The sequence below is a fragment of the Chinchilla lanigera genome, unplaced genomic scaffold, assembly GCF_000276665.1.
Source record: "Chinchilla lanigera isolate Chin_1 unplaced genomic scaffold, ChiLan1.0 scaffold00002, whole genome shotgun sequence".
NCBI lineage: Eukaryota > Metazoa > Chordata > Mammalia > Rodentia > Chinchillidae > Chinchilla > Chinchilla lanigera.
In genome coordinates, this window is record NW_004955403.1 from 23,084,152 (window position 1) to 23,108,557 (window position 24,406).

At 42.5% G+C, this 24,406-nt stretch overlaps 1 protein-coding gene across 1 annotated transcript in view; it reads right to left on the minus strand.

The window, feature by feature from the left end:
- LOC102020186 (ubiquitin carboxyl-terminal hydrolase 42-like) overlaps positions 1-6,825 on the minus strand; it is a 25,418-nt gene extending 18,593 nt beyond the window's left edge. The window contains 3 exon segments of the mRNA XM_013512884.1: positions 4,322-4,360; positions 4,363-4,515; positions 6,505-6,825. Coding sequence (XP_013368338.1) covers positions 4,322-4,360; positions 4,363-4,515; positions 6,505-6,739 — 427 coding nt within the window. The 5' untranslated portion in view covers positions 6,740-6,825.
- Positions 6,826-24,406: the final 17,581 nt, after the last annotated feature.

Consider the following 24,406-nt stretch of genomic DNA (forward strand, 5'->3'; position numbering starts at 1 on the left):
ATATATATATATATATATATATATATATATATATATATACACATACACAAATAACCTACAGGGGGGCAGAAATAAAAAAAGAAAAGAAAATGAAGGGAACGAACAAAAACCAGAGCATAAAATGGCACAGTAAGCCTTGGTACATCAATAATCCTCTACACTCTAATGTTCTATACACACCAATTAAAAGGCATAGTGGTGCGTGGTGTGCACACCTCTAGGTCCTGCTCTCTGAGAAGTTGAGCCAGAAGAATCACAAATTTGAGCCAGGCCTGGAAAACTTAGCAAATCCCATTTCAAAATGAAAAGTGGTCAGGCATAGTGGCACGTGCCTATAATCCCAGCACTCAGGAGACTGAGGCAAGAGGACTGCCGCAAGTTTAAAGCCAGGCTACATAGCGAGTTCAGGGGCAGCCTGAACTCTACAGGGAGACCCTGTCTCAAAAAAAGGAAAAGAAGAAAACAGTGAAAACTGGGGTGGAGGTATAGCTCAGTGTGAAGGCCCTGGGTTCAATTCCCAGTAACAAATAAATAAATGACAAAGATTGACAAAATGGATTAAAAAACATGACCCAACCATTTACTGTCTATAACAAACCAAATTCAAATGTAATGCTGCAAGCAAGCTGAAAGTAAAATGATGAAAAAGGTACACTATGTAGCTATTACTCAAGGAAAAAAAAAAGAAAGTATGTTAATGTCAGATAAAGTTAGACTGCAGAACAAAGGCTCTGGGTTCAATCTCCAATACAAAATGAAAGAATGAATGAATGACACAGATGCACAAAATGGACAGAAAGAGGAACATTATAAATTTAATGGAATTGATGCGTTACATATTTAAGGGTCAGTCTATTAAGACAACAGCAATCCTGTAAGATGTGGTGGTACACGCCTGTAATTCTAACTAATTGGGAAGCTGAGGCAGGAAGATCACAAATTTTAGCCCAGCCTGGGCAACTTACCAAGACTGCTTGAAAATTTTCAAGGGCTGGTTTACTTCAGTGGCAGAACACTTGCCTACTTGTGAAGGCCCTGGGTTCAAGCCCAGCACCACCATAGAAAAAAAGAAAAGAACAAAGACAAAACCACCTTAAATGTGTTTGTACCAAACAACAAAGCTGAAAAATATGTGAATCAAACTCAAAACTGAGACTTGATAAAGGAACACTTACATTTAGAGATGGAAACCTCAAAACCTTTCTGTGAATGACTCCTTGAATAATTCCATAGAAAAATCATAAAATATATTGAAAAAAACAATATTCTCAGCCACAAAATCAAACCAACATTTATAGAATGCTCCATCCACTAAGAGCAGAATACACATTTGTTTGAGAGGCCTCAAAACACTTAAGTCTTCTTCAATCACAATGGAATCAAAACTAAACATCAGTAAGAGAAAGATAAAATCTGCAAATAACTGGAACTGAAGATGTCTAAATAATCCAAGGATCAAAGAATTTCAAGGGAAAAAATGTTTCTGTCTTTTTGAAACAGACTTTGGTTATGCAGTTCAGGCTGGCCTCAAACTCACATCAATCTTCCTGCCTCAGCTTCCTGACTGCTGGGATTATAGGCTTTCACTACCACACCCAGCCACTCAAGGAAAATTTTAAAATATACTAAATGGAATAAAAATAAAATCTGGGGACACAAAGCAGTGCCAAAAGCAAAATTTATAACAATTACCAGGGACTGGGGATTTAGCTCAGCAGCACAGCGCCTGCTCAGCAAGGGCAAGGTTGTGAGCTCAATTCCTGGTACCAGAAAAAAAAAAAGAAACACAATTACCAATATCAGGAATGAAACTGGGGATATTATTAATACAGGCTGTAAACATCAAAAGGATAATAAACACTATGGATACTTTATACACATAAATTAGAAGAAATAGACCAGTTTCTCAAAAAAACAGACTACCACAACTCATCCAATATAAAATTAATACTTGTGGTAATTGTATACTTACTAAGAGAATTCAATTTGTGATTTTAAAACTCCCAAAAAAGAAGTCTCCAAGGCCACATAGTTGCTCAGGAGAATTCTAAACATTTTAAAAAGAACTAACAACAATTCTATAAAATCACTTCAAAAAGCAGTCACTTCATCCCAACTATCTACAAAATTATGTAGCTAGTTTTACACTGACACCAAAACCAGGCAAAGAGTGCAAATAGAAACAAATATCTCTGGAGTACAGATGTAAAAATCCTTACTGACCTATTAGGGAATAAAATCGGGCAATCTATATGGAGAATTACACATTACAACCAGAATTTATTCCAGGTATGTAGAAATAATACAAAAATCAACCAAGGTAATTCACTATATTAACAGGCTAAAGAAAAAATATCAAGCCAGGCCTGGTAGCACACACCTGAAATCCCAGCACTAAGGAGGCTGAGTCAGGAAGATCACTGCAAATTTGAGGCCAACTTAGGCTACGAGTGAGTTCAAGGCCAATCTGCACTGCATTGTGAAACCTGGTCTCAAAAAGACAAAAAGAGGCAAAAGAAGAGGAAGGAGAAGGAGGAGGAGAAGGAGGAGAAGAAATATCACATGATTACATCGATTTGATCAGAAATCATTTGACAAAAATCAATATTCCTTGAGGATAAAAAAAAAAAGTCAGAAAAATAGGAATGGAGACAACAAATTGAGTGTTTTCCCCCTAAGATCAGAAAAGAAGCAAGGATGTCTGTCCTTAATACCCTTCCTCAAAGAGTGATGGAAGATTCCACCAGTGAAATAAGAAAATAAAACAAGGAAATCAATAAGGCCAACAGATCAGTAAAGTATGAGTGAAACTGTCCTGAGTAGCACATGACATGACGTGACTGTGCACATAGAAAGTTTCAAGGACTCTATCCAGAAAACAGAAACAAAAAAACCTGGCGCTAGTAAATGCCTTCAGCAAGGTCACAGCGTACAATATCAACATGATGCAGAAATCAAATGTATCTCTGTATTCCTGCAAGGACCGCACAGACATCAGAATTAAAAATAAAATATTATTACAACTAAAAGCAAACAAACCAGGAGGGAGAGGAAGAGGAGGAGAAAGAGGAGGAGGAGGAAAGGTGTAAATGTAATGGAACAAGACAAAACATATATAGGACATGTATACTTTCTCTTGCCATCCCAATGCCAGTGCTGGGTTCTCAGCCACACCCTGCTTCCATTAAGCACAAAAGTGAAAGGAAAGCTGGCTGTGGGGAATGAACTATGGACTTAGAAAGAGGGCAAACAGAATATTCACTCTGTAATTTAAAGCCCCTGGCATAGCAAATACCCCTAGGTGACGAGATTCTAGGTGATTTTTCTTGGTTTAAATTTTTCTGTACTTACCAAATACTTTACAAGTATGAATTTGCTCTTTGCACAGAAAAACGGCTGTAGAACAATCATTGTACATTCTGCATTCAGTAAAGAATTGTGCAGGAAGAAACTAAGGAGGTTTCTTGCGTGTTTGATCCAAATCACTGGCAAATAGCACCAGAGCATACATACAAACCTGAGCATCAATTCAGAGCAAAGAACAGGGAGACTTCACTAGAAAGCCTGACAGATAATCAGGATATGCAGGAGGTCAGAAATCTCAAAAATGGACATTCTAAATTCTCAATTTCTCTAGTCAACACTGAGCTGCTTCTATTTAAAGACATCTTCATATGTTTTAACTGATTTTTTGCCCTGCAGGTTAAAGATGGAGCTCTCAAATGCTAAAAGGAAAGCCCTGTATGAATTCCAAGAGGTTGGGGCAGTAGTTAGAGTTCTTCTCCTCTTGGGCTCAGAAGCCTGAAAACGAATCAAGCCTTCCAATGCATGCCAGAGGCGGGATTTCTTAACCCTGTTTGTCCCAACTGTTAATGTCAGACATTATGTCACATTTTTAACAAGTGTAAGAACTGGGGTGTGGCTCAGTGGTAGAGCACTTACCTGACTTGTGTGAGATCCTGGGTTCAATATCCAGTGCGTGTGTGTGTGTGCGCGCACACACACACACACACACACACACACATACATACACACAATATTTTTTAAAAGTATAGAAAACTACAAGGGGATTAGAAATGCTCAATGATGAGAAAATAGGTTTCCTTTTAAATACCCACCCCCAGGTCAAATTGGGTGCAATATGCTTCTTTTTTGCAATATGCTCCTTATACAAGCTAAATACTAATCCTGGATTCTAAAAGAATGAACCAACTTTTTAATCATCAAATAACGTGACTTAATTCTCTTCATTTCAGAGGGAAAAAAATGAGTAGGTTAACATACCACAGTCCACACACACACCACAGCACGTAACACTTACACATCTTGGAGTGTTCCTGGGATAACATGTAACTGGCAGAGGTGGTGTGTATGTCAAACACTGCAATGCTGCATTGGCACAACAGGTGTTCCCCAAATTCTCGAGTCCAGCACCAATGTCATCAGTTTTCTGCCACTTAAGATAAATCTTCTCCGAGGGAAAAATAATTTTCTGTGGCAGCACAATGCCATCACCTATAGAAAAATAAACAGCAAAGATTTAGAAATAAAACGTGGCATGCTTCTAAAGCCGAATAAATAGCGATACGTGATCGACATTCTAAATCTCAACATCACTGCCAGAAATACAGGGTAGAAAGGGATTTAAACAGACAGAACCTAGAACATGAGAAGCTAAATGATTTTTAGTTTCTTCAATAAATAAACTACAAATACAACAAGTGAGAGGTTTACAAATTAAAAGACATTTCACAGACATACCCACAAATGCAAACTGCGGACTCCATGGGGATGTTGCTTTCAATGACTGACTACTGAAAACAAACTGCAGAGCCACCTAGGATAGTGCATGCATGTAGTCCCAAATAGTCAGGAGGCCGAGGCAGGAGGACTGCAAGTTTTAGGCCAGTCTGGACACTTTACTAATTTAGCAAGATCCTGTCTGAAAATAAAAAAATAGCCCAGCACTTCTTGGGTTTAATCCCTGGTACTCTAGGACTAAAAAAAATGATATGACAAACAGAGATATCTGAATATTGACTAAATTTTTAACTTTTCAAAAAATTCTACACATATACAGACTGAAATATTTATAAATGAAATATGAGATGTTAGACAGGGTCAGTGCATGAGCTGGCCATAAGTTAATAAATGTTGAACCAGCTGATAACTGCATGAGAGGTCATTATAACTACTTTTATAGCTACTTAACACAATCAACAGAATATAGAAGATACGCCAGTCCCCTCGAACATTTGCTTTGGATGCTTGTATTCAGGGCCACCTCCATTCTTACCATCACATCAGCTGCCCCAGGTGTCACAGTTTCAGTTCTGATGGTTGGGACTGATGAAGAAACAACTTACTGTGCTAGGAACCTTCCAAATCCTCAGTAGCAAGACTAATTTCTCAAAGGCTGGCTAGTTCCTTGGTGCTATAAAAGGCAAGGATGGCCTATAGATGGTTCTCTATCTGGAGAGATACTAATGATTATCTAAGTGGGCTTTGGCTTGAGAGGAAATAGAGAACAAAATTAGGAAAGGAAAAATGAGTCGGTAGAGAGTAAGACAAGGGCAGAGTGAGGAGTGAAAGGGAAGCCCCAGCAGTGAGGAGCAGGAGCCTTGCGGAAAGACGGCTTATGGCAAAGTCTTGCCGGTGAAGCCAAAGGACCTCAAAACTCTGCGTCACATTCAATTAAGTTGTTTGTGTTTTGTGATAAAATCTTCCCCTCACACACACTCAAAACACCTTTAACGAACCACACCACAACTTACGAAGAGGACTCAAAATCATGGTCAAATTATTCTAAGCTGGACAGCATTCCAATTAGGAACTAATTCTAGTATTAACTTTCTTTGCATCTTAAATCTTTAAGATTTAAATGCTTCCAAGTACCAAATGAAAGTATTAAGGTTTCATTCATCTGGATAAATTTTAATAAATGTAGCTGTGTTTCCCTTTTTTTCCATTTCTTTTTCTTTTTTTTTTTTTTTTGAGGCAGGGTCTCTCTATGCAGTTCAGGCTAGCCTTGAGCTCACTTTGGAGCTCAGGCTGGTCTCGAACTTGCTACGATCCTCCTGCCTCAGCCTCCCAAGTGCTGAGATTACAGGCATGCGCCACCCTGCCCGGCCTATCTGCTCCTTTCCAATGGCAGATACTGAATCTACTTAGGGAACATAGTAACTACTGGTGAACTGAAACTATAAGGCTTGCTCACCTCCATTCTCTCCCAGATAGTTTATCCTTCCAAACCTTAGAAATAAAAGAAACTATCCACATTTGAGTAACTAAAAACTAATACACTGTTGTGATACCTGTTAATAATGAATGTTACTCATTACAGGAAGATCATTTCCATCATAGAACGCTGGCCAAGCATATGACAATATACTCTAACAAAATAAGCCCCTCTCTGAAACTACCAAGCCACTGACAGCAGCTATATAGGAGTTTCTGGCAGTGATTTAAAAGTAATCATCATCACCATCATCATCATCATAATACCTTGATCTTTTGGTGGTGATGGTTCTGACGTATCAGGTACTGCTGAATTTGAATAAACAGCATCAGGTACTGGTCTTACAGAAAGTGTGTGATTGGTAACATCACTTAATGAAGACACAGCACTTCAGCCGGCAGAGCCTGCATCCGGGTCTCCAGGTGCAACGGCCTCGGAACGGCCGAGCTGACTCTGACCGGTTGATGGGTCTGAAGATTCAGCTTTGTCAACTATGGTCATTGTTCAAGTCTACAAAAGTCAAAAAGCAAAGGAATCTACTCACCCTGCCATCAGATTTTGGAATATTTTTTAGCCATTTTAAATTATTTTTGAACCAGCCAAGTATAAAAACATTAATATTTTATTTCTTTCTTTTTTTCTCAGTACTGGGGATTAAACCTAGGGTCTCATCCATGCCAGCCAAGCACCTACCACTGAACTACACCCTCAGTCCTCTACCACATTTTAATAATTTTCATGGGACATTTAGAATCATGCTAATCTAAAAATATTCATAATTTTATTTCAGACTCTTCAATAAAGTATTCCATGCCTCCTAAATGTATATTTCCTTTTATAATCAGACACTTCAATTTCCAATGCTATAAACACTCATATTTACTGAGTACCTACTTGTACCTCTCTGTTTAACTATTGCTAATATAACTAAATTCTCAGTTCACATATAATTTCTCAGAGAAATGTCTTGACTAGGTGAAGAGAAAAACAAAGGCTATACTTTCAGGGATCATTTCTATAGTATGTGAAGAGAAAAACTAGCTTTGATTTTGAGCTTAAAGTCCAGAATGAGAATGGGGCATGATGGTGCACATCTGCAATACTAGCACTGAGGAGGTTGGGGCAGGAAAATCTCAAGTTCGAGGCCAGCCTGAGCTATACAGGGAGTTAAGACCAACCTAGGCTATGTAGTAAGACCTTGTCTCAAAAGAAAGTAGAAAACAACGTTGTATGAAATACATTACACTCTTAGGAAACTATAATTACAGAAAGTCTCATCTTTGGAAGAAACATTTTTCTGAAGAGGATCGTTTATATGGTATTACAACATTTTCAATAAAATTTGTAAGACTTTGACATCAAATTTGAACACAAATACATGTTACAAAAGTACTCAATGACAATTTTCTCTCTGAATTTTATTATAAAGCTACTAATTGAGCACTATGCTACCATTGCATTAATTGATGGACAAACAGTAATTTGTTTAATTTTTTGTTTCTTTTTGGGACAGAGTCTCCCTATGCAGTTCAGGCTGGCCTTGAGCTCACTTTGTAGCCCAGACTGGTCTCGAACTCCCAATGATCCTCCTGCCTGAGCTTCCCAAGTGCTGGGATTACAGGCGTGTGCCACCACGCCCTGCCCTTGTTTAATTTTTATAATGAAGCTATGAAAGATCAGCTAACAATCCACAAATTCTATAAAATGAAGCAATTCTACTTCAAACTAGTCAGCAACTGGGACCAGGAACAAGCAGGCCTCCTCCTAGCTAGCCCACCTACTCTACAGAGTACTTTTAGTAATGCTTCCAAAACTGCCCAGGCACCAACTGCAGAAAGCCCTTCAGGAGTGCCCCAGTGGCCACGCACAGCACCATGTCCTAACACCTCGACCTGGCACTCCGACCTAGTGACCACATTATGTTGCCCCCATGCTGAGTTCCTGTTTAGTCCCTGCTCTCCCTGGATTGCTCACATGCTGTTCTTTTTTACCTACTTTCCTCCCTATCCTTCCCTCTCTGGCCAGTTAACTTTTCTACTGTTTAGATCATTTCCTCTGGGACACTTTCCTCAGCAACTCCTTTCCCCTAAGACTGAGTTAGAAACCTCTTCTAAAAGCTTCTCCGGCACCCTTGTGCTGATTTGTATGGCAGCACTTCAGCATTAACTGGATAGGTCTTTTACTTGGGGATCTTTATTATGTTTTCTTATCTCTCCACCTGATGTAGAGAAAGCTTTACCCACGTGTTCAACAAATGAATGAACAGAGATTCTGCAAACAAGAAAGTAGCTAGCACTTGTTGTTAGCACCAGGTTAAGCTGAGTGATTTATATATAGTATCTCATTTGATCTTTCGGAAACTCTGCACTCCACGTATACTGAAGTTTAAGCTGTTTTGAAATACCTATGTAAGTATTTCCCACTTCAACAAACATTACCATGTACTTGCTGCTCACAAGAAGATTGTTTTTTAAAAGATTGGGGTTTCTCTTTTTTTTTTTTTTTTTTTTTGTCTTTTTGAGACAGAATTTTGCTATGCAGTCCAGGCTGGCCTTGAGCTCACTTTGTAGCCCAGGCTGGTCTCGAACTCGCAATGATCCTCCTGCCTCAGGCTCCCTAGTGCTGGGATTACAGGCATGCGCCACCTCGCCTGGCCAATTTTGTTTTTTATAACTTTTAATTAAGGCAAGATTATCACCCCAAAAGTACAACCTTAAAGTTTAGGACACTAATGTTGAAATAGAAAAGAAAATGTTAGTTACATCTCAATCAACTAAAAAAAGTTTCTTTAATTTTCACTGAAAATGTTTGACTTGCATTCAGGAAGAAAGCTTGAGTTTATCAGTGACAGGAGTGCCTGACTTGCAGAGATCCACCGAGATGGCTAACAGAGTACGGGGAAGGCAGACAGGCAGTCAACAAAGGCATAATACATAGATGATTGAAGGGTGTGTATCTTGCTCTATAAAATCTGGATGCGCAGTAGGCGAAGATCAGCTGTTCAAGTGGGAAAAAACAATCACCTACCAAGTTTCCTAGCCTAAGTCAGTTTTCAGGTCCAAAACACCCATTCAGTAAAGAAGCCTGATCTATGTTCTCCAAATTTGTCCCCAAAGACAAATTTAATTTGTCTATTTAATTTACCCGGTAACCATACACTAGGAAAGGGGGAGCACTCTGGTATGTCTAGGATATTGGTTACATAGTCCATGCTGATGCAGCAAATGTAGACCATAAACACCTCCAGGTCCCCCTTACAGCTAGCGGTCAAGTGATACGCTGAGTCCACCGGGTCAGTGTCTGGCTCCCAAATGCAGGATTCAAATAGTTACACTCAGGAGTTGCCAGAAAGCACACATCGGTTCCTTGACTCAGAGGACAGAGCTATTCAAGTAAGGAAAGGCAAGTGGAAGCCGCTGGACAGCCCTCTCTGTCAGAGGGAGTCACCCTTGGGTGAAGGGCAGGGAATAGCGCTGCCCTCAGAGCTGTCCAGGATGCAAGGCTGCGGATTTCGACCTTTTCCCCATTGAATCATCAGTGTGGCCGCTGCAAACTCTGGATGGATTAAGGAGGACGACAGTGAATTAATGCAGACTTAACCAAGGGCTAGCTGAGTCCTGCCACTGCCCATCCCATCCCTTTATGTTCTGTAACCACAACAGAATGGAGCGACATTTAGTATCTCTTTGTTGATCCTTGGACCAGGCCTTTTACCTGTTGTAGACTTTACTCATAATCACTCTGACCAAAGAAGAAATAATAGAAATGCCAAGAGCTGGGCATGGTGGTGCACAGCTACAATCCCAGCATTTGGGAGGCTGAGGCAAGAGGATCATTGTGAGTTCCAGACCAGCCCAGGCTACAAAGTGAGCTCAAGGCCAGCCTGAACCGCACAGTGAGACCCTGTCTCAAAAAGACCAAAAAAAAAAGAAATGCCAAAACACAGATTAGCAACAAAGAAAAACCTATCATTTTACCACAAAAGAGGAAAGAGAGGGAGGCAAGGAAGGAAGAAGGAAGAAAAGAGTAAGAAAGGGAGACAGGAGAGGGAGAGAAGAGTACCTTCCTTGCACTGTTTAAGAGTGCTCAGCTTGGGGGCTGGGGATTTAGCTCAGCGGCAAAGCGCCTGCCTGGCAAGCGCAAGGTCGTGAGTTTGGTTCCCGGTACCGGAGGAAAAAAAAAAAAAAAAAGAGTGCTCAGCTGTCACTATCAATAGACTTGTTTCTGTAGACCACGTGGGAAGACAGTCTTCCAAGGGTGCTGTTTATAAACAGACTAGGTGTAAATCCCGGCTCCGGATTTGAGAAGTTGGGTTGTTCAAGTCTTGCTTTGGACTGCCATGAAATGAAAGGCTAATTTCATTTATCAGAGCAAATAAGAATAATTAACACTCCTCCCCTCAAAACCAACAGAAGACATGAAAGCCTGAAAGTTTTCAAGGCAGGTTTTATTCATCTTCTGAGGAGCACTGTCCTCTCTGAATTTAGTCTGAAGCTGCACAGTATCTGCCCCAAAGCTAAGACTTGTTTTGGGGGGACAGACCCTGAGCTGCACCTTTATGGATTCCCAAAGCATTAATTTGGGACTCAGAATGGGCCATGCATTGGAGGTGCTGTCCCTACTTTGCAGAGACTATTCTGCTGGGTATCCAGAGCCGTGCTTACTTGGTTATCCACAGCGTCACCCTGCTTCAAATGAGGACAGTAATAGTAGGACCAGTGGGGGAACTTCACCTGAGTGAATGGTGTTCAGGAGAAGTTTAGCAAATGGGGTGACACTTGAAATGGGGCCTTGAGGATAAAGTAGAATTTTTTCCCAGACAAATAAAGGCGCCAGCAGTCAGGACCAAATGCCAACTGGGAGCAAAGTTTGTCTCTCTGATTCCATTGCCCTTGGATTTTGTGAGATGTGCAGAAATGAAGATCCATCATTCAAGTGATAACAAGGACAAGGCCTGGCTTGCTTTTCCTTCAAAACCCATAGCCTGATTCAGGCTCCCCCACATTCTCATCTTCTGTCATGTGACCTACACCAGATGCTTCTGCTTGGTTCTACATGGCGTGGACAACTTCCTGTCTGGGACCTGGGGTTACATAATATGTCTTCCTCCCAGTGCACATTCTTGTCCCATCTTTGGAACACAAACTCCTTATCATCCTATCTCCAGGATTACACTCTTAGAACACTGCAGATTTCATGGACCTACACTGTGAGAAAACAGGACACAAGCTAAGGGGCTCACTCACCTGAAGCAGTTGGTGAAAAAAACTGCACACTTAAAACAATCCCAGGTGAAGGCCACAAGGGGCCCTACCCAGGAGGCTCAGAGTTCTTCTGATCCCTAGGTGACATTGATCAGTGGTGGTGTCTACAAAAATTCCGATACCAAAGAAGATGGATTGCCATTAGCAGAGGATATTTTTGCCGGCTAACACTGGAGATGACTATTTCTCAGCCATCTCTTCTCATGTTTCAGACATGCCACTTACTACTATGCACAAAATTGTGGAATGGATTCCAAAATCACTTCCATTTTACAAGGCAGATGTAGGTGGCATTGCTCAGCATCCAACAATGAGTATCAAAACACATGTTCCTCACTGAGCAGGGGTGAGTAGAAAGATTTCCTAGGCCAGTGGGCTCGGACCTAAGTGATGGGAAAGGAGAGGGGTACAGGTCTGGGTGGAGGAGCCCCAGAGAGCTTTAGGAAGGTGTTTAGGATGTGGGCCCAGCTCACCTCAGTAAAGAGAAAAGGAAAATCAACAAGAAATAGTTGATTCTCCTGCCTTCAGGCAGGAAATGTGGCTGATCCAAGGGATGTTTCTCCGACCTGTAAAGGTGACCCCACCAGCCTTCAGTCACCTGTAACTACTGTGTCCTGAAGCACTTTCCTGCTCCTCCACACAGGCTGCCTCTGCCCATCAGGGAGATAGCAGCGGTGTTTCTGCTACAGAGCACCCGCCCTCAGCAAGCTCTCAAACCATCTATAAAACTCAGCTAAGAAATCAGAGCGATCCTTGAAGGAGATGATGGAGGAAACAAGGGAAAGGTGCTGGGGGGTGGGGTGCTTCCCACTTTTAGAACCTCAGAGCGCTCACTGGCATGGGAGACACCGCCTCCCCACAGAGAGCCATTTCCTCCAAGCACAAGAAATCCCTCCACAGGCATGTTTTCCCCACACAGATCCATCTCTCCTGAGTGTGTACTCCAGCACCTTCCGCACCTACCTCTCTCACACAGGCATTTCCCTCCTATTTCCTCTCTCTGAGCCATCCAGGGTATCGCGCCACCATCTAGCAGCCTCCCCAACCACAGCCCAGGGCAATTATCCCAGTTTGCCATTTCTGAACCACCAGCTGTGCTCTGGCTTGCTGCGCCTTCAGGAAGGCCAGTAAATAGCTCTGGTTCAGCCACGCCCTGCATTCTCATCTGCTGCCATGGGTCCCACCCGATGCTTCCCTTCAGTTCTACCAGGCAAGGGCAGCCTCCTCTCTGAGACCTGGACGTAGATACAAGACTTCCTTCCAAGCCTCATCTTTGACCCCACCTAGGCCTACAAACTCTTTCTCATCCTATCTCCAACACTCACACTGGGAGAACACTGCAGGTGTCATGGCCCAGGGTGGTGAGAAAACAAGAGAAAGAAAGACCAGTGTCTCACTCACCTTAAATAGAGGATGATGAAAACTGCACCCTCAGAAGGACTCCACAAACAGCAGGGATTAAGGGGTGAAGGCCTGAGGGGCGCTGCCCACCAGGGTCAGAGACCCTCTGACCAGAGATGGATACTGGTCAGTGGTGCTGGCAGGAGTCAGCCTCCTGGGATCAAAAATGAAGGATGTTCATTAGGAAGGCTAGTCATGCTGCCAACCCTGGAGAGATGAGCATGTCCTAGGTATCTCTCCTCAGTGTTGTAGACGTCATTCATATTCTCCACAGGACTATCAGGTACGTGCCATTAGTGATTCTATTTTACAGGATGCATGTCAATTACACTGCTCACAATCCAACAATTACTTTGGACACAAGTTCTTCAAATGGCTGTGAATGGCAGAATTTTTCAAGCAAATGGGCTCAACCCTAAGGATGGTGAAGGACAGGTTGAAGTTCAAGGTAGCAGGGCCCTCAGGTGCTTAAGAAAGGTGATGGAGAATGTGGGTCCAGCTCTCCTTAGTAGTAGAGCAATGGGAAATCGTCAGCCAGAGGCAGTTGGTTCGGCTGCCTGCAGTCGAGAACTATGGTTGGTCTTTGGAAGGATGCTCTGATCCATAAAGACTACCTAGCCCAACAGGCAGTTACATATATTTTATTTCTCTTCAAACACTTTCGCTTTCACTTACCTAGGAAGCCTCTATACATCAGGGAGACAACAAAGAGTGTTTCTGCCCAAGAATGCCTGTCCTCAGTGAGCTTTCAACCCGCTGTTTGAGTCCAGGCAAGCAATTAGTGACACTCATTAAGGAAGATAAGGTGGGGAGAACAATGCAATGATCCAGGAGTGGGAAAGTTCTTTTTATCTTCTGTATTTTATGAAATTCAGATGCCTCAAAGGCCCGCTGGCCTGGGAGATTTTTCCTTCTTAAGGAAGCCCAGTCTTCCAAACACAAGAAATCCCACCAGAGCCACATCCTTCTTATGCCAAATTACATTTCCTGCATCTATACCCCAACACCTTCCTTACCTAACTCTCTCACATGAGCTATTTCCCAAGCATTTCTCTCTTCTAAAGCATCCGGGGCCTCGTGCCAACATCTAGTGATCTCCCCAGTAAGCCGCGCCCAATGGAATTGTTCCAGTTTGCCACTTGTAAACTTCTGACTCTGCTCTGGCTTGCTGTGCCTGCAGAAAGCCTATGAAGGCCCTGGCTCAGCCCGTCCCCTCATCCTCCTCTTCTGCCAGGAGACCCACCCAAGATGGTTCCCCTTGGCTCTCCCTGGCAGGGGCGACCTCCTCTCTGAGACCTGGAATTAGATAAAGACTTTCTTCCAGGCCTCATTCTTGTCCCCTCCTTGACCTGCAGACTCTTTCTCATCCTCTCTCCAACATCCACACTGGGAGAACACTGCAGGTGTCATGACCTGGGGTGGTCAGAAAGCAGGAGAAAGGAAGGCCAGGTGTCTCACCCACCTTAAGCAGTTGATGACAAACTGCACCCTCAGGTGGGCTCCACAGAGGATCAAGGGGGGAAGGCCGTGAGGGGCCCTGCCCACCGGGGTCAGAGACCCTCTGACCAGAGATGGAAGTTGGTCAGTGGTGCTAGCAGGAATCAGTCACCTAGGTGTAAAAATAAAGGACGTTCATTAGGAAAGGATCGTTATGCTTCTAACACTGTAGAGATGACAATTTCCCGGCCTTCTCTCCCCAGTGTTTCAACATGCCCTGTGCTGTTCTCCACAGGACTATGGAGTAGGTGCCATTAGTGTAGTATTCTTTTTCAGGGGCTCAATGTGAAGTAGATTTCTCACAATCTAAGAATTAGTGTCAAAGCGTAGGTTCTTCACAGTGCTGTGAGTGAGTGGAAGAATTTCCTCAGCAAATGGACTCTGCCCTGAATAATGATGGGAGCTGGGTGCAGATCCCTGTGGTGGGAGCCCCTGGGTGCTGTGGGAAGGTGTTGGAGAATGCGGGACTAGCTCACCTCAGGACCGGAGAAAGAGGAAGTCGTCTGTAAAAGACGGCCAGATGCACGCCTTCAGGCAAGAAATATGCCTTGGGAGAGACAGGATACTCCTGTGTGTAAAGACAACAGTGCGGGTAAGCCACAGTCAGCTCTCCCGGGTGCCAAGACAAAAGACTCACCAGGGAAACTCACGGCATTCGGCACCAGTTCAGGAGAGCCTACTTTCACTCTGTCAGTTCCTTTAGTGCCACTCCAGTTCTGTTGGCTGCCTGACATCAACAACTCCTTTACAAACTGAGACTGAGACACAGGTTCAGGAATATTCATGGATGCTTTACCTGTCCTCCCTGTGAAAGTACACTGAGTGCCGGTGTTAGTTTTTGAGTTTTTCACAATATCGAAGAGACCTGATCTCATTCAGTGGGGAAGACGCTAAACTGACTATGGAATATCAGGTTTGAGATTATGTTATATTAACATGGAATGTTCCCCAAAACATTTTCAAACTGAAGATACAATGAAAATGTCTGTGGTAATTTTTGATACAACAACAGACCCCTCAGAATTACTGTTTTATTATGGAATGCGCCTATTCCAGTGAATGGAAGAAGAATACACGGACGGAAATGAGTAGATCCGGCACTAGACTGAGATACATGAAGCTGCCGTGGTGCAGAGGGACCGAAAGGAGTCATAGGGACTGATGTGTGTCACAGGGGTTAGAGGGATGTGCTCAGAGAAAATGTATATATGTATTTTTTATATAAGATTGAATTTTAAGGGTTACCTTAAAACGACACCAGGTATTGATCATCCACTCTTATGTATGGCATTTGAACAATTCCAGAAATAAAATTCATTGTTAGGGTATAAAGATTTGATCACTATGAGATATGAACGTGAAATATTCCCAGGGAATGCTAATGAAGAACTTTGAAAGTAATTTTAAATAGAACAGCCTGCAATGCCAGCCCTCAGGAGGCAGAGGCACGAGGATCACCAGGAGTTCAAGGCCAGCTTAGACTACACAGTGAGTCCAAGTTCAGCCTGCAGTACAAAGTGAGGACCTGTCTCAGAAAACAACCCCCTCCCCAAAAATTCAATAGTTAAGGCCCAGGGAATTTTACAAAAGAAAACACACGGTACCTGGGCATGATCTAGGGCTACATTACGTTGTTCCTGGTATCTGGAAATTGAGAGGCACTAAGTCATAGTCCAGACTTTTTCAAATATGAATCTGGATATTTCAGGTGAAGTATTTTGTAACCTTGTATATAAAATGTTGGTTACTAGTTCTAAGGCTTAAATTTCTATGTTATTTTAAAATACAAAATATATGAGATAGAAACATAAAACGTTTTCAGGGAATACTACAGGAGAACTTTGAAAATAATTTTAAACAAGACAACCTGTAACCCCAGCACTCACGAGGCAGAAGCAGGAGGATCTCTAGTCCAGGATGCCACTGGACTCACTGGGAAGCCCAGACTGGGCTTAAACTCCTGGGCTTGAACTCCTGATCTTCCTGCCCCTACCTCTTCCTCCTTAGGAGTTTTTTATCTTTCCTAAAACTTGTCAAAGCTTCACCAAAATCTTGTACCTGATAGTTTTGTCTCCCTATATAAAAGCAGCTCAAGCTGGGGATGGTCCCACACACACACTCTCTGAGGTACTCCAGAGGCAGAGGCAGGAGGGTGGCAGGTTCTTGGCCAGCGTGGGCAACACATGATGAGACCCTGCCTCCATGTGAAACATAAAAAGGGCTGGCTAATAGCTCAGTGAAAGAATCCCTGTTGGATTAATCCTCAGTACTCCCCACAACCAAAAATTTTAAAAAGGTTTGAAGTAGCATAAAACACTGTATTTTTCACAGTGTATGGATGTTGTTTCCATATAACATATAACATATTTTTCACACTGTATGGATGTTGAGGCTTCAAAACCCAAAGGCTAAGTCCAGAGGTTGAAATGGGAGCCGCCTACTCCTGTTCGCAGTAGGCACTGGAAATCGCCATTAAAAGTGCGTCAGTTGACCGAGAAATGTCAAGGGCCAGGTTTGGTTTGATTTCTTCACCTTAGCGGGTGGATATAAAGGAGAAAGCAGGAAGAGAAGCGCTCACCTGAACAGTCCGTTGGCATCTGAGACTAACTGTCAGTGTTGCCAAGGTCCTGCCAAGTAAGTGACAGCATGCTGGTGACCTCACGAGTGTTGCTTGGCAGCCATGCAAATGAGCAGGTTTCTCACTCCCCATTGGCTAGGCCACTCCTCACCCCTACTAGATGGCTGATATGTACTTTAACATGTGTATTATTGCTGCTCCAACAGACCTTTTCCTTTTGAAAATTTTTAATATTTTACTTCACTAGTGATTTTTTGCAGTTCATGGAGTTTACAGTTCTCTCAGGGAGTGGTTACCTGTACATACCACTGCTTGTTTTTCCCTTGTTTACCGCCCCCACTGCATTCCTACAATTCCCCCATGTCAGTTTTCATTCTTGTTGATATTATTTTATTTCAAAGAGCAGAATAAAAATAGAAATAAAATAAAACAGAGTTTCAAATCAGGAGAGTAACAATAATTATTACATTGCACATTGTTATCTTCACAGTACTTCCTCAGAGTCCCAGATAGTGGCATGAAATGATGTCCAGACAACATTAGCACAGATCTTCCTTTTCAGTGAAGAGAAACTAGCTGTATAACTATCTTGTGTGCATATATATATATACATATATTCCCTTTTCTCTTCCTTTCCCCTTTCCCCCATCAGTTTCTCTTTTGAACAGTTTCTCCCCAATTCACAATATCTGTTGTACCTTTTGGATCTTATTTACTCTTTCAGTTTTCACACTAGTGAGACAATGTGATGATTACACATATGGGTCTGATATACTTCACTTATGAGTATGACCTCAAGTTGCATCCACTTACCTATAAAAGGCTTGAGTTTATCCTTCTTTATGGCTGATTAGTACTCCTCTTAGCTGAGGTGTAGAATTAGTTCTGGACTTGGTGGTTCTGGCTCCATCTTGCGTGAGTTTGTTCAGGGATCCAAGTCATATCCAGCTCTACTGGGGTCGAAGAGCTGCAGGCACACTTCCTTCTTATAGGTCCCCTGACTGCTCCTTATGAAGGCCAGCAGAGGTTAGGCAGGGTGTCTTGGTTACTTTTCTCTCGTTGCTGGGACAAAATACTTGACACCCAAAATTAAGGAAGGAAAGGTTTATTTCACTTACAGTTTGTGGAGATTTTAGTCCATACTTGGCAGGTTACAAGGCAGAGTGGCACATGGCAGAGGGCTACAGCTCATGGTGGCAGAACACAGCAAAAGCAACAAGCACAAAAGGGAGGAATGGCCGCAAGCAGCCTCTTCCTGTCCCTTACATATGCAAACTATCCACCCCAGGGCGGGTGTAGCTCTCACACCCATAATCAATCAAACTCTAAAAGTCTGCCTCATGACTGCATGAGGCTTTGGGGGGACACCCAGACACAAACCATAACACAGGAATAAGGAAAAAATGGAAGCATCTTTTGAACTCATCTTGGAAGTCACATTCTCTATGCTAACATTCACAAAGTCTGAACTTAGCACAGTGTGAGACATTAAGGAAGCTAGACTGGAAGAGGCCAGTGGCTGCCAGCTGTTTGTTATATGTGGTACTAGGGATTGAGTCCAGGGCCTTCACCCCTAGCTGCCTCCCCAGCCCTTTTATTTGGTCTATTTTGAGGCAGTGTATCCCTAACATGACTGAAGTTCTACTGGATATGGGTGCTCCTGACTCTCTCTCCCTGAGTACTAGGATTACAGGCAAGTAGCACCACACTGGCTGCTGGCATCTTCCTTGAAGCCTAACTACTACCATTTCCCAAACTACTTCATTTATAATTCCTAAGTACTTCCATTGTGTGCAGAGCTAGTGTAGAAATGAAGGAATTTGAGGTACTACAAACATCATTAGGTCTCAAGGCCACACATGAACAATTTCATTCCTATCAAGTGAATAAGCACTCAGGGAAGAACAAAAATGTATTCCAAATGAAATCACATCACAAGATACCTTACACAGTATAATTCTAGATCAGGTCATTACTCACCTACCCAATGAAGATGGTTTTTCCTAACAGTGTTGAAGTTTGAAATTGGTTCTCACACAATCTAAATATCCTCTCACAATCATGCTGTATCAGTGAGAAAAGTCCCACTCCTTTCATTTTTTTCTTTTTTTGGGCAGGGTCTCAATATATAGTTCAGACTGGCCTTTAACTCACTTTGTAGCCCAGGCTCACCTCAAACTCATGGTAATCCTCCTGCCTCAGTCTCCTGAGTGCTGAAGTTATAGCTGTGCACCACATTTGATTTTTTTTTTTTTAATTCTTAAATTGTCTGTGATACTGGAGAGTGAATCCAGAACTTGCCACATGCTAAGTTACCTGCCACTAAGTTACATCCATAGCTTTATTCATCTAAATCTTTGAAATTTTGAGAGGGTATTTTCAAGTTGCTCGGTTTTCCTGGGAATTCACCATCCTCTTGCCTCGGTCTTTGGTGTAGCCAGGGTACAGGTGCAGATGACCTTACCTGGCCACCTTATCATTCAAGTGGCAGTGCAGCAGGAGCCTCTTCAGGGACTTTTACTGTGGTCATTCAGTCTGATGTGCTTCCTCTCAGCCTTGTCTCTGCTACTTTCCATATATTGAGGATCTCTCTGTGGTTATTTTTTACTTATTCATTCACTTTTTTGTTGGGATCACACACAGAGCCATGTGATTGTTAATTTTATGTACCAAGTTGCTGGTTCAGATACTTGATTAAATAACATTTTGCATATTTCTAGAAAGGTGTGCCTGAGTGGCCTTTTGGGGTGCAGTGATACGTGGCTGTAACCCTAGCTGAGCACACTGAGGCTGGATGACTGCACGTTCATGGGCAGCCGGGGTGATCTAGGGGGACTGTCTCCAAGTATAAAATAAAGGAAATAAAAAGGTCAAGAGACAAACGCTGTATTAGAACTTCCCTGATTTTAATCCACAGTACTCCTACTAATAAATAAAAATGTCTGAAATCCCTACACTAGCATATCTAATTGTGAAAATAATCCTGATCACAGACGAAATATTAATAAATGAAAAAACTGGAAAAAAGTATATGACCCAAACTCTTACCCAGTGTCCTAAACAGAGGTACTCTGTGCTAGGTTCATAGTTCAGTGGTAGAATGCTTCCCTAGCATGCAAGATGCCATTTGTTTGTAGCTAGTATTGCAAAAATGCGAATACAAGACAAAACTGAAACAGTCTTCTGTGTCAGCAACAGCTGTCCCAGCCTTGGTAATTTAGCAAGGCTTTTGTCTCAAAACAGCAGCAACAAATACTAAGCAAATAAATAAATAAATAAGAAGGCCTCTGTATTTAGCCCAGTCCTCCATCATTCAGCTTCTAGTAGTGTGGGTTTTGGAGTATTGGCGGGAGTCTTTATTTATAAAGATTTATAGTAAACTGTAATTGTTCCCAAAGACATTATTTCTGAAACCTAATACAATGCTTATTGTATCAAGATTGAAATGAGCTTCTCAATAAACTACAGTTACTCTTAAAAGGACTTCTTGTGACACTGTGGTGAATGTTTACCTGAGCAATAAAGCTATTCATTAATACATCGAAAGCTTATTTATCTGTCAGTCTGTTCTCTTGAAATCCTTCACTTACATTCACCTAGCATTGACTCTGCATGTCAGGGAGACAGCAAAGGCGTCTGTGTCAGGAGCGCCTGCTCATAGTGAGCTTTCAAACTGCTATGGGAAGCGGGTGAGGGATCAGTAACCCCCAGAGGGAGAGAGAGGAGAAGCCATGTGATGGTGCAGGGGTAGAGGAGTTGGGGAGTACAAGTAAACACACATTTTAGCATCACAAACCATGGACTATTTATGGATTGAATGCAGGGCCTTTCCACTCAGAAAAATCCTTTTTTTCCTTTTCTTTTTCCAGTACCGGGAATCGAACTCATGACGTTGCACTTGCCTGGCAGGTGCTGTGCCGCTGAGCTAAATCCCAAGGCCTCCCTTTTGTTTTGGACAAAATGCTGTTATTTTTTCTTTATAGTTTTAAAATGAGGTCACACTAAGTCACTAAGTTGCCCAGACTGGGTTCAAACTTGTGATCCTCTTGCTTCAGCCTCCCAGTGGGCTGGGATAATAGGCATGGGCTACCAATCCCTTTAGCTTTTTTGTAGAAAAGGTATATTTCTGACAAATTTCTTCAGATGTATGTTTTGAACAGCCCTTCCTTCCTCCTCCCCTGCTACTCCCCTCCTGCACCCCTTCTCATCTCCCTCCTCTCTTCCTCCTCCTCCCCCTCCTCTCCTCCTCCTTTTCTACTCCTCTCCCTCCTCCTCCTTTTCTTCTTCTTCTTCTTCTTCTTCTTCTTCTTCTTCTTCTTCTTCTTCTTCTTCTTCTTCTTCTTCTTCTTCTTCTTCTTCTCTTTCTCTTCCTTTTTGTCTTCCTCCTCCTCCTCCTCTTCTTCCTCCTCCTCCTTCTTCTTCTTCTTCTTTCTTCTTCTTCCTCTTCCTCTTGTTCTCTTTCCTAGGGATCAGACACAGGGCCTTTTACATGCTCTAATGCAGAGACACCACCAGCCCCTCTTTCAGCACTTTATATTTTTCCCAGTGCTTTAATTACATCCTCAAACTGCCTGCTGCCCTTCATGGCTTCTGATGAGTAATCAATAGGTATTTGGGTTCACTTGCATGGTACAAGTCATTTCTGGAACTTTTGAGTCCAGTCTGGGCAACATAGGAAGTACTTACAGAGGTAACCAAGTTAAAATGAACTCTTTAATGTGGGCCCTAATACAATGCCCAGTGTCCTTCATAGGAAAGGAAATTTGGACACAGACACCTACACAGGGAGAAGGCCATGTGAGGATGAAGGCAGAGGTGAAGGTGATGCATCTAATCAGCAACAAACACTAAAGCTTGTCAGTTACCACTACAAACTGGAGGGGAGAGAGAGAGAAGGTTTTCCCTTCTCCCAGAGGGGCCAGCCCTGTTACACCTTGACCTTGGCTTCTCATCCAACAGAGATATGTGATGATTTATTTCATCCACCCAGATTTACTGCTTACTTATGGTCACTCACTCATCTAGGGAGGCACTTAGGTACCCCTGCAATAAGTCACATGCCATTAGAGCCTTGAGGGGTTAGTAACAGAAAGCAAGTTGAACTGGTGGCTGGGACAGGGGTGTCTTCTGGGCAGAAGGAACAGGATCTGCATATGTTAGTCAGGTTTTTACTTTCTGTATTTTACGATGCTTGGACATGTCACAGAGCTTATGATGAAGGAAGACTTCTCCTCCTAGGAGAGCTCATTCTGCATAGTGAAAGGTGCTCTCCCACAGAAGTATGTCTTTCTTCTCAAAACCAACCCATCCTGAGTCCACCGACCCACTACCTTGCTTATCTAACTCCCACTTGGCAATATTTGCCTTGCTCTAAACCAACGGGGGCCAAGTGCCAGACAACTAGAGACCTCTTCAGCAACCAAAGCCCATGGAATCATTCAAATCTGACAATTCTAAGCTGCCTGTTCTTTCTTGGCTTGCTGTTCCTTCAGAGAGCCCTATAAAGGCTCTGGCTCAGGCTCTCCCCTCATTGTCCTCTTCTACCAGGCGACCCACCCTGGATGGTTCCTCTTGGTTCTCCCTGGAATGGGCAGCCTCCTCTCTGAGACCTGGAAGTTGCTAACTGTCTTCCTTCCAAGCGTCATTCTTATCCCCTCCTGGGCCTGCAAACTTTTCCTCATCCTATCTCCAACATCCACACTCTTAGAACTCTGTAGTTCTAAGATGAACTCTGTAGTTTATCCACTGGGGCTGCAAGAAAACAGGAGAGAAGGAAGGCCAGCTGTCTCACTATGGAAACTGCACCTTGAGAACAATCTCCCTAAGTGGGGAGACTCAAGAGGTGCACCACTGAGGGTCCCTGCCCGCCATGGTCAGAGATTCTCTGATAATAGGGAATATGATCCGTGGTGTCAAGCAGGTATCAACTTCCTAGGAGAAAAGATGAAGAGGAATTGTCATTAGGAAAGGATGTTCATGCCAGCTAACACTTGAGAGATGCCTCTGTCCCAGGCATCTCTCGTGAATGTTTTGCACATGCCATTTACTATTTGCAACAGGACTATGGAGTAGATGCCCCTAGTGTTTCCACTTTACAGGTTAGAGGTTAAGTACACAGCTCATAATCTCACAATTGGTGTCAAAGTATATGTTCCTCAGGGAACCGTGGATAGAGGGATTTTCTAGGCAGATGCAAGAGCATGCACAAGAACAGAAATAGAAGAAAAAAAGAGGAGAACTCTGCAGCTAGTTTATGTTGAGTTACAGGAGAAAATACAGCACTCTCTGAGAAAACCTCTGAGTTTAAGATAATTGGATGGATGACAGAAGTGGAGTACCAGCAGAATGCTTTCTTGGATCTCAAGTTTGCCAGTGGGTGTCGGTGGTCAAATAAAGTGTCCTAAGAGAAGTTGCTTATTGTACAATAAAATAATAAGTATATGAAAGTTAACAAAAGTGATATAAATATCTGTAATTTTGGTATTATATATCTTGTCCCTCTTTTATATAACATATGAATTATATATTTAACCCATCAATTATGTCCAGCAGCACCACAAGGAAGGTAGTGCTGTGAATTAAAAAATTCTAGTCTAAGTACCTCCCTAGACGAGTGAGTGACCATAAGTAAGCAGTAAATCTGCGTGGATGAAATAAATCATCACATATACTAGTCTTTTGCAGGATTTCTGAACAGAGTATGTGGTGTTTCCTCCTGAGGGAGCCACTAGGTATAGGGAGGTACTAAATAATACAAAGTTCCTTTTTTACTATATGTCCTTATATCTTCATGTCAAGAACATTCACTTATTAAAAGGAGTGAGCCCAAGCTTATTAAAAATGTAGTAAGTACTTATCTGAGCAGGAGCCTCACTCATTCACACATGGAACTGGAAGGCCTTTTTCAGAGTTAGTGTGCATGCCAAGAAAAGAAATAGGACAGGTCGGTTACACACACACCCCTTGAACAATCTGGTTGGGAGGGGCATTGACCTGAGGAAGATAATGGCCCGGGTGAAATAGAGGTGCGGTAAATATGATGCTTGGAAAGAAGGAAGCGGGGGTCCACGTTGTGCTTGCCTAAGGATTAAGTCACTCTGGAAAAAGACTGCAGCGCAAGGCGGGAAAAATGGGGCAGAGCCAAAGGAGACACACAACTCCAGGCTTGGAGTTTCCATTTTTTAATGCTTTCCCTTTTTAGTTTTATTTGGGAGTATTTAAAACAAAAACATATTAGAAATAACGTTGATCAATTTATCAACATTTTGTTTCTAGCATTCATCTGCAAGTTGCAGAACAATTTGTACAATAGCATATTCTCTTACAATGGTAAAGGTCTTTTCTGGGGGGACACGCATGTGCATATATTGTTTTATATCTGTATTTAGGTTTGTAAATTTATGTGTATAAATATATACACAGTTATAT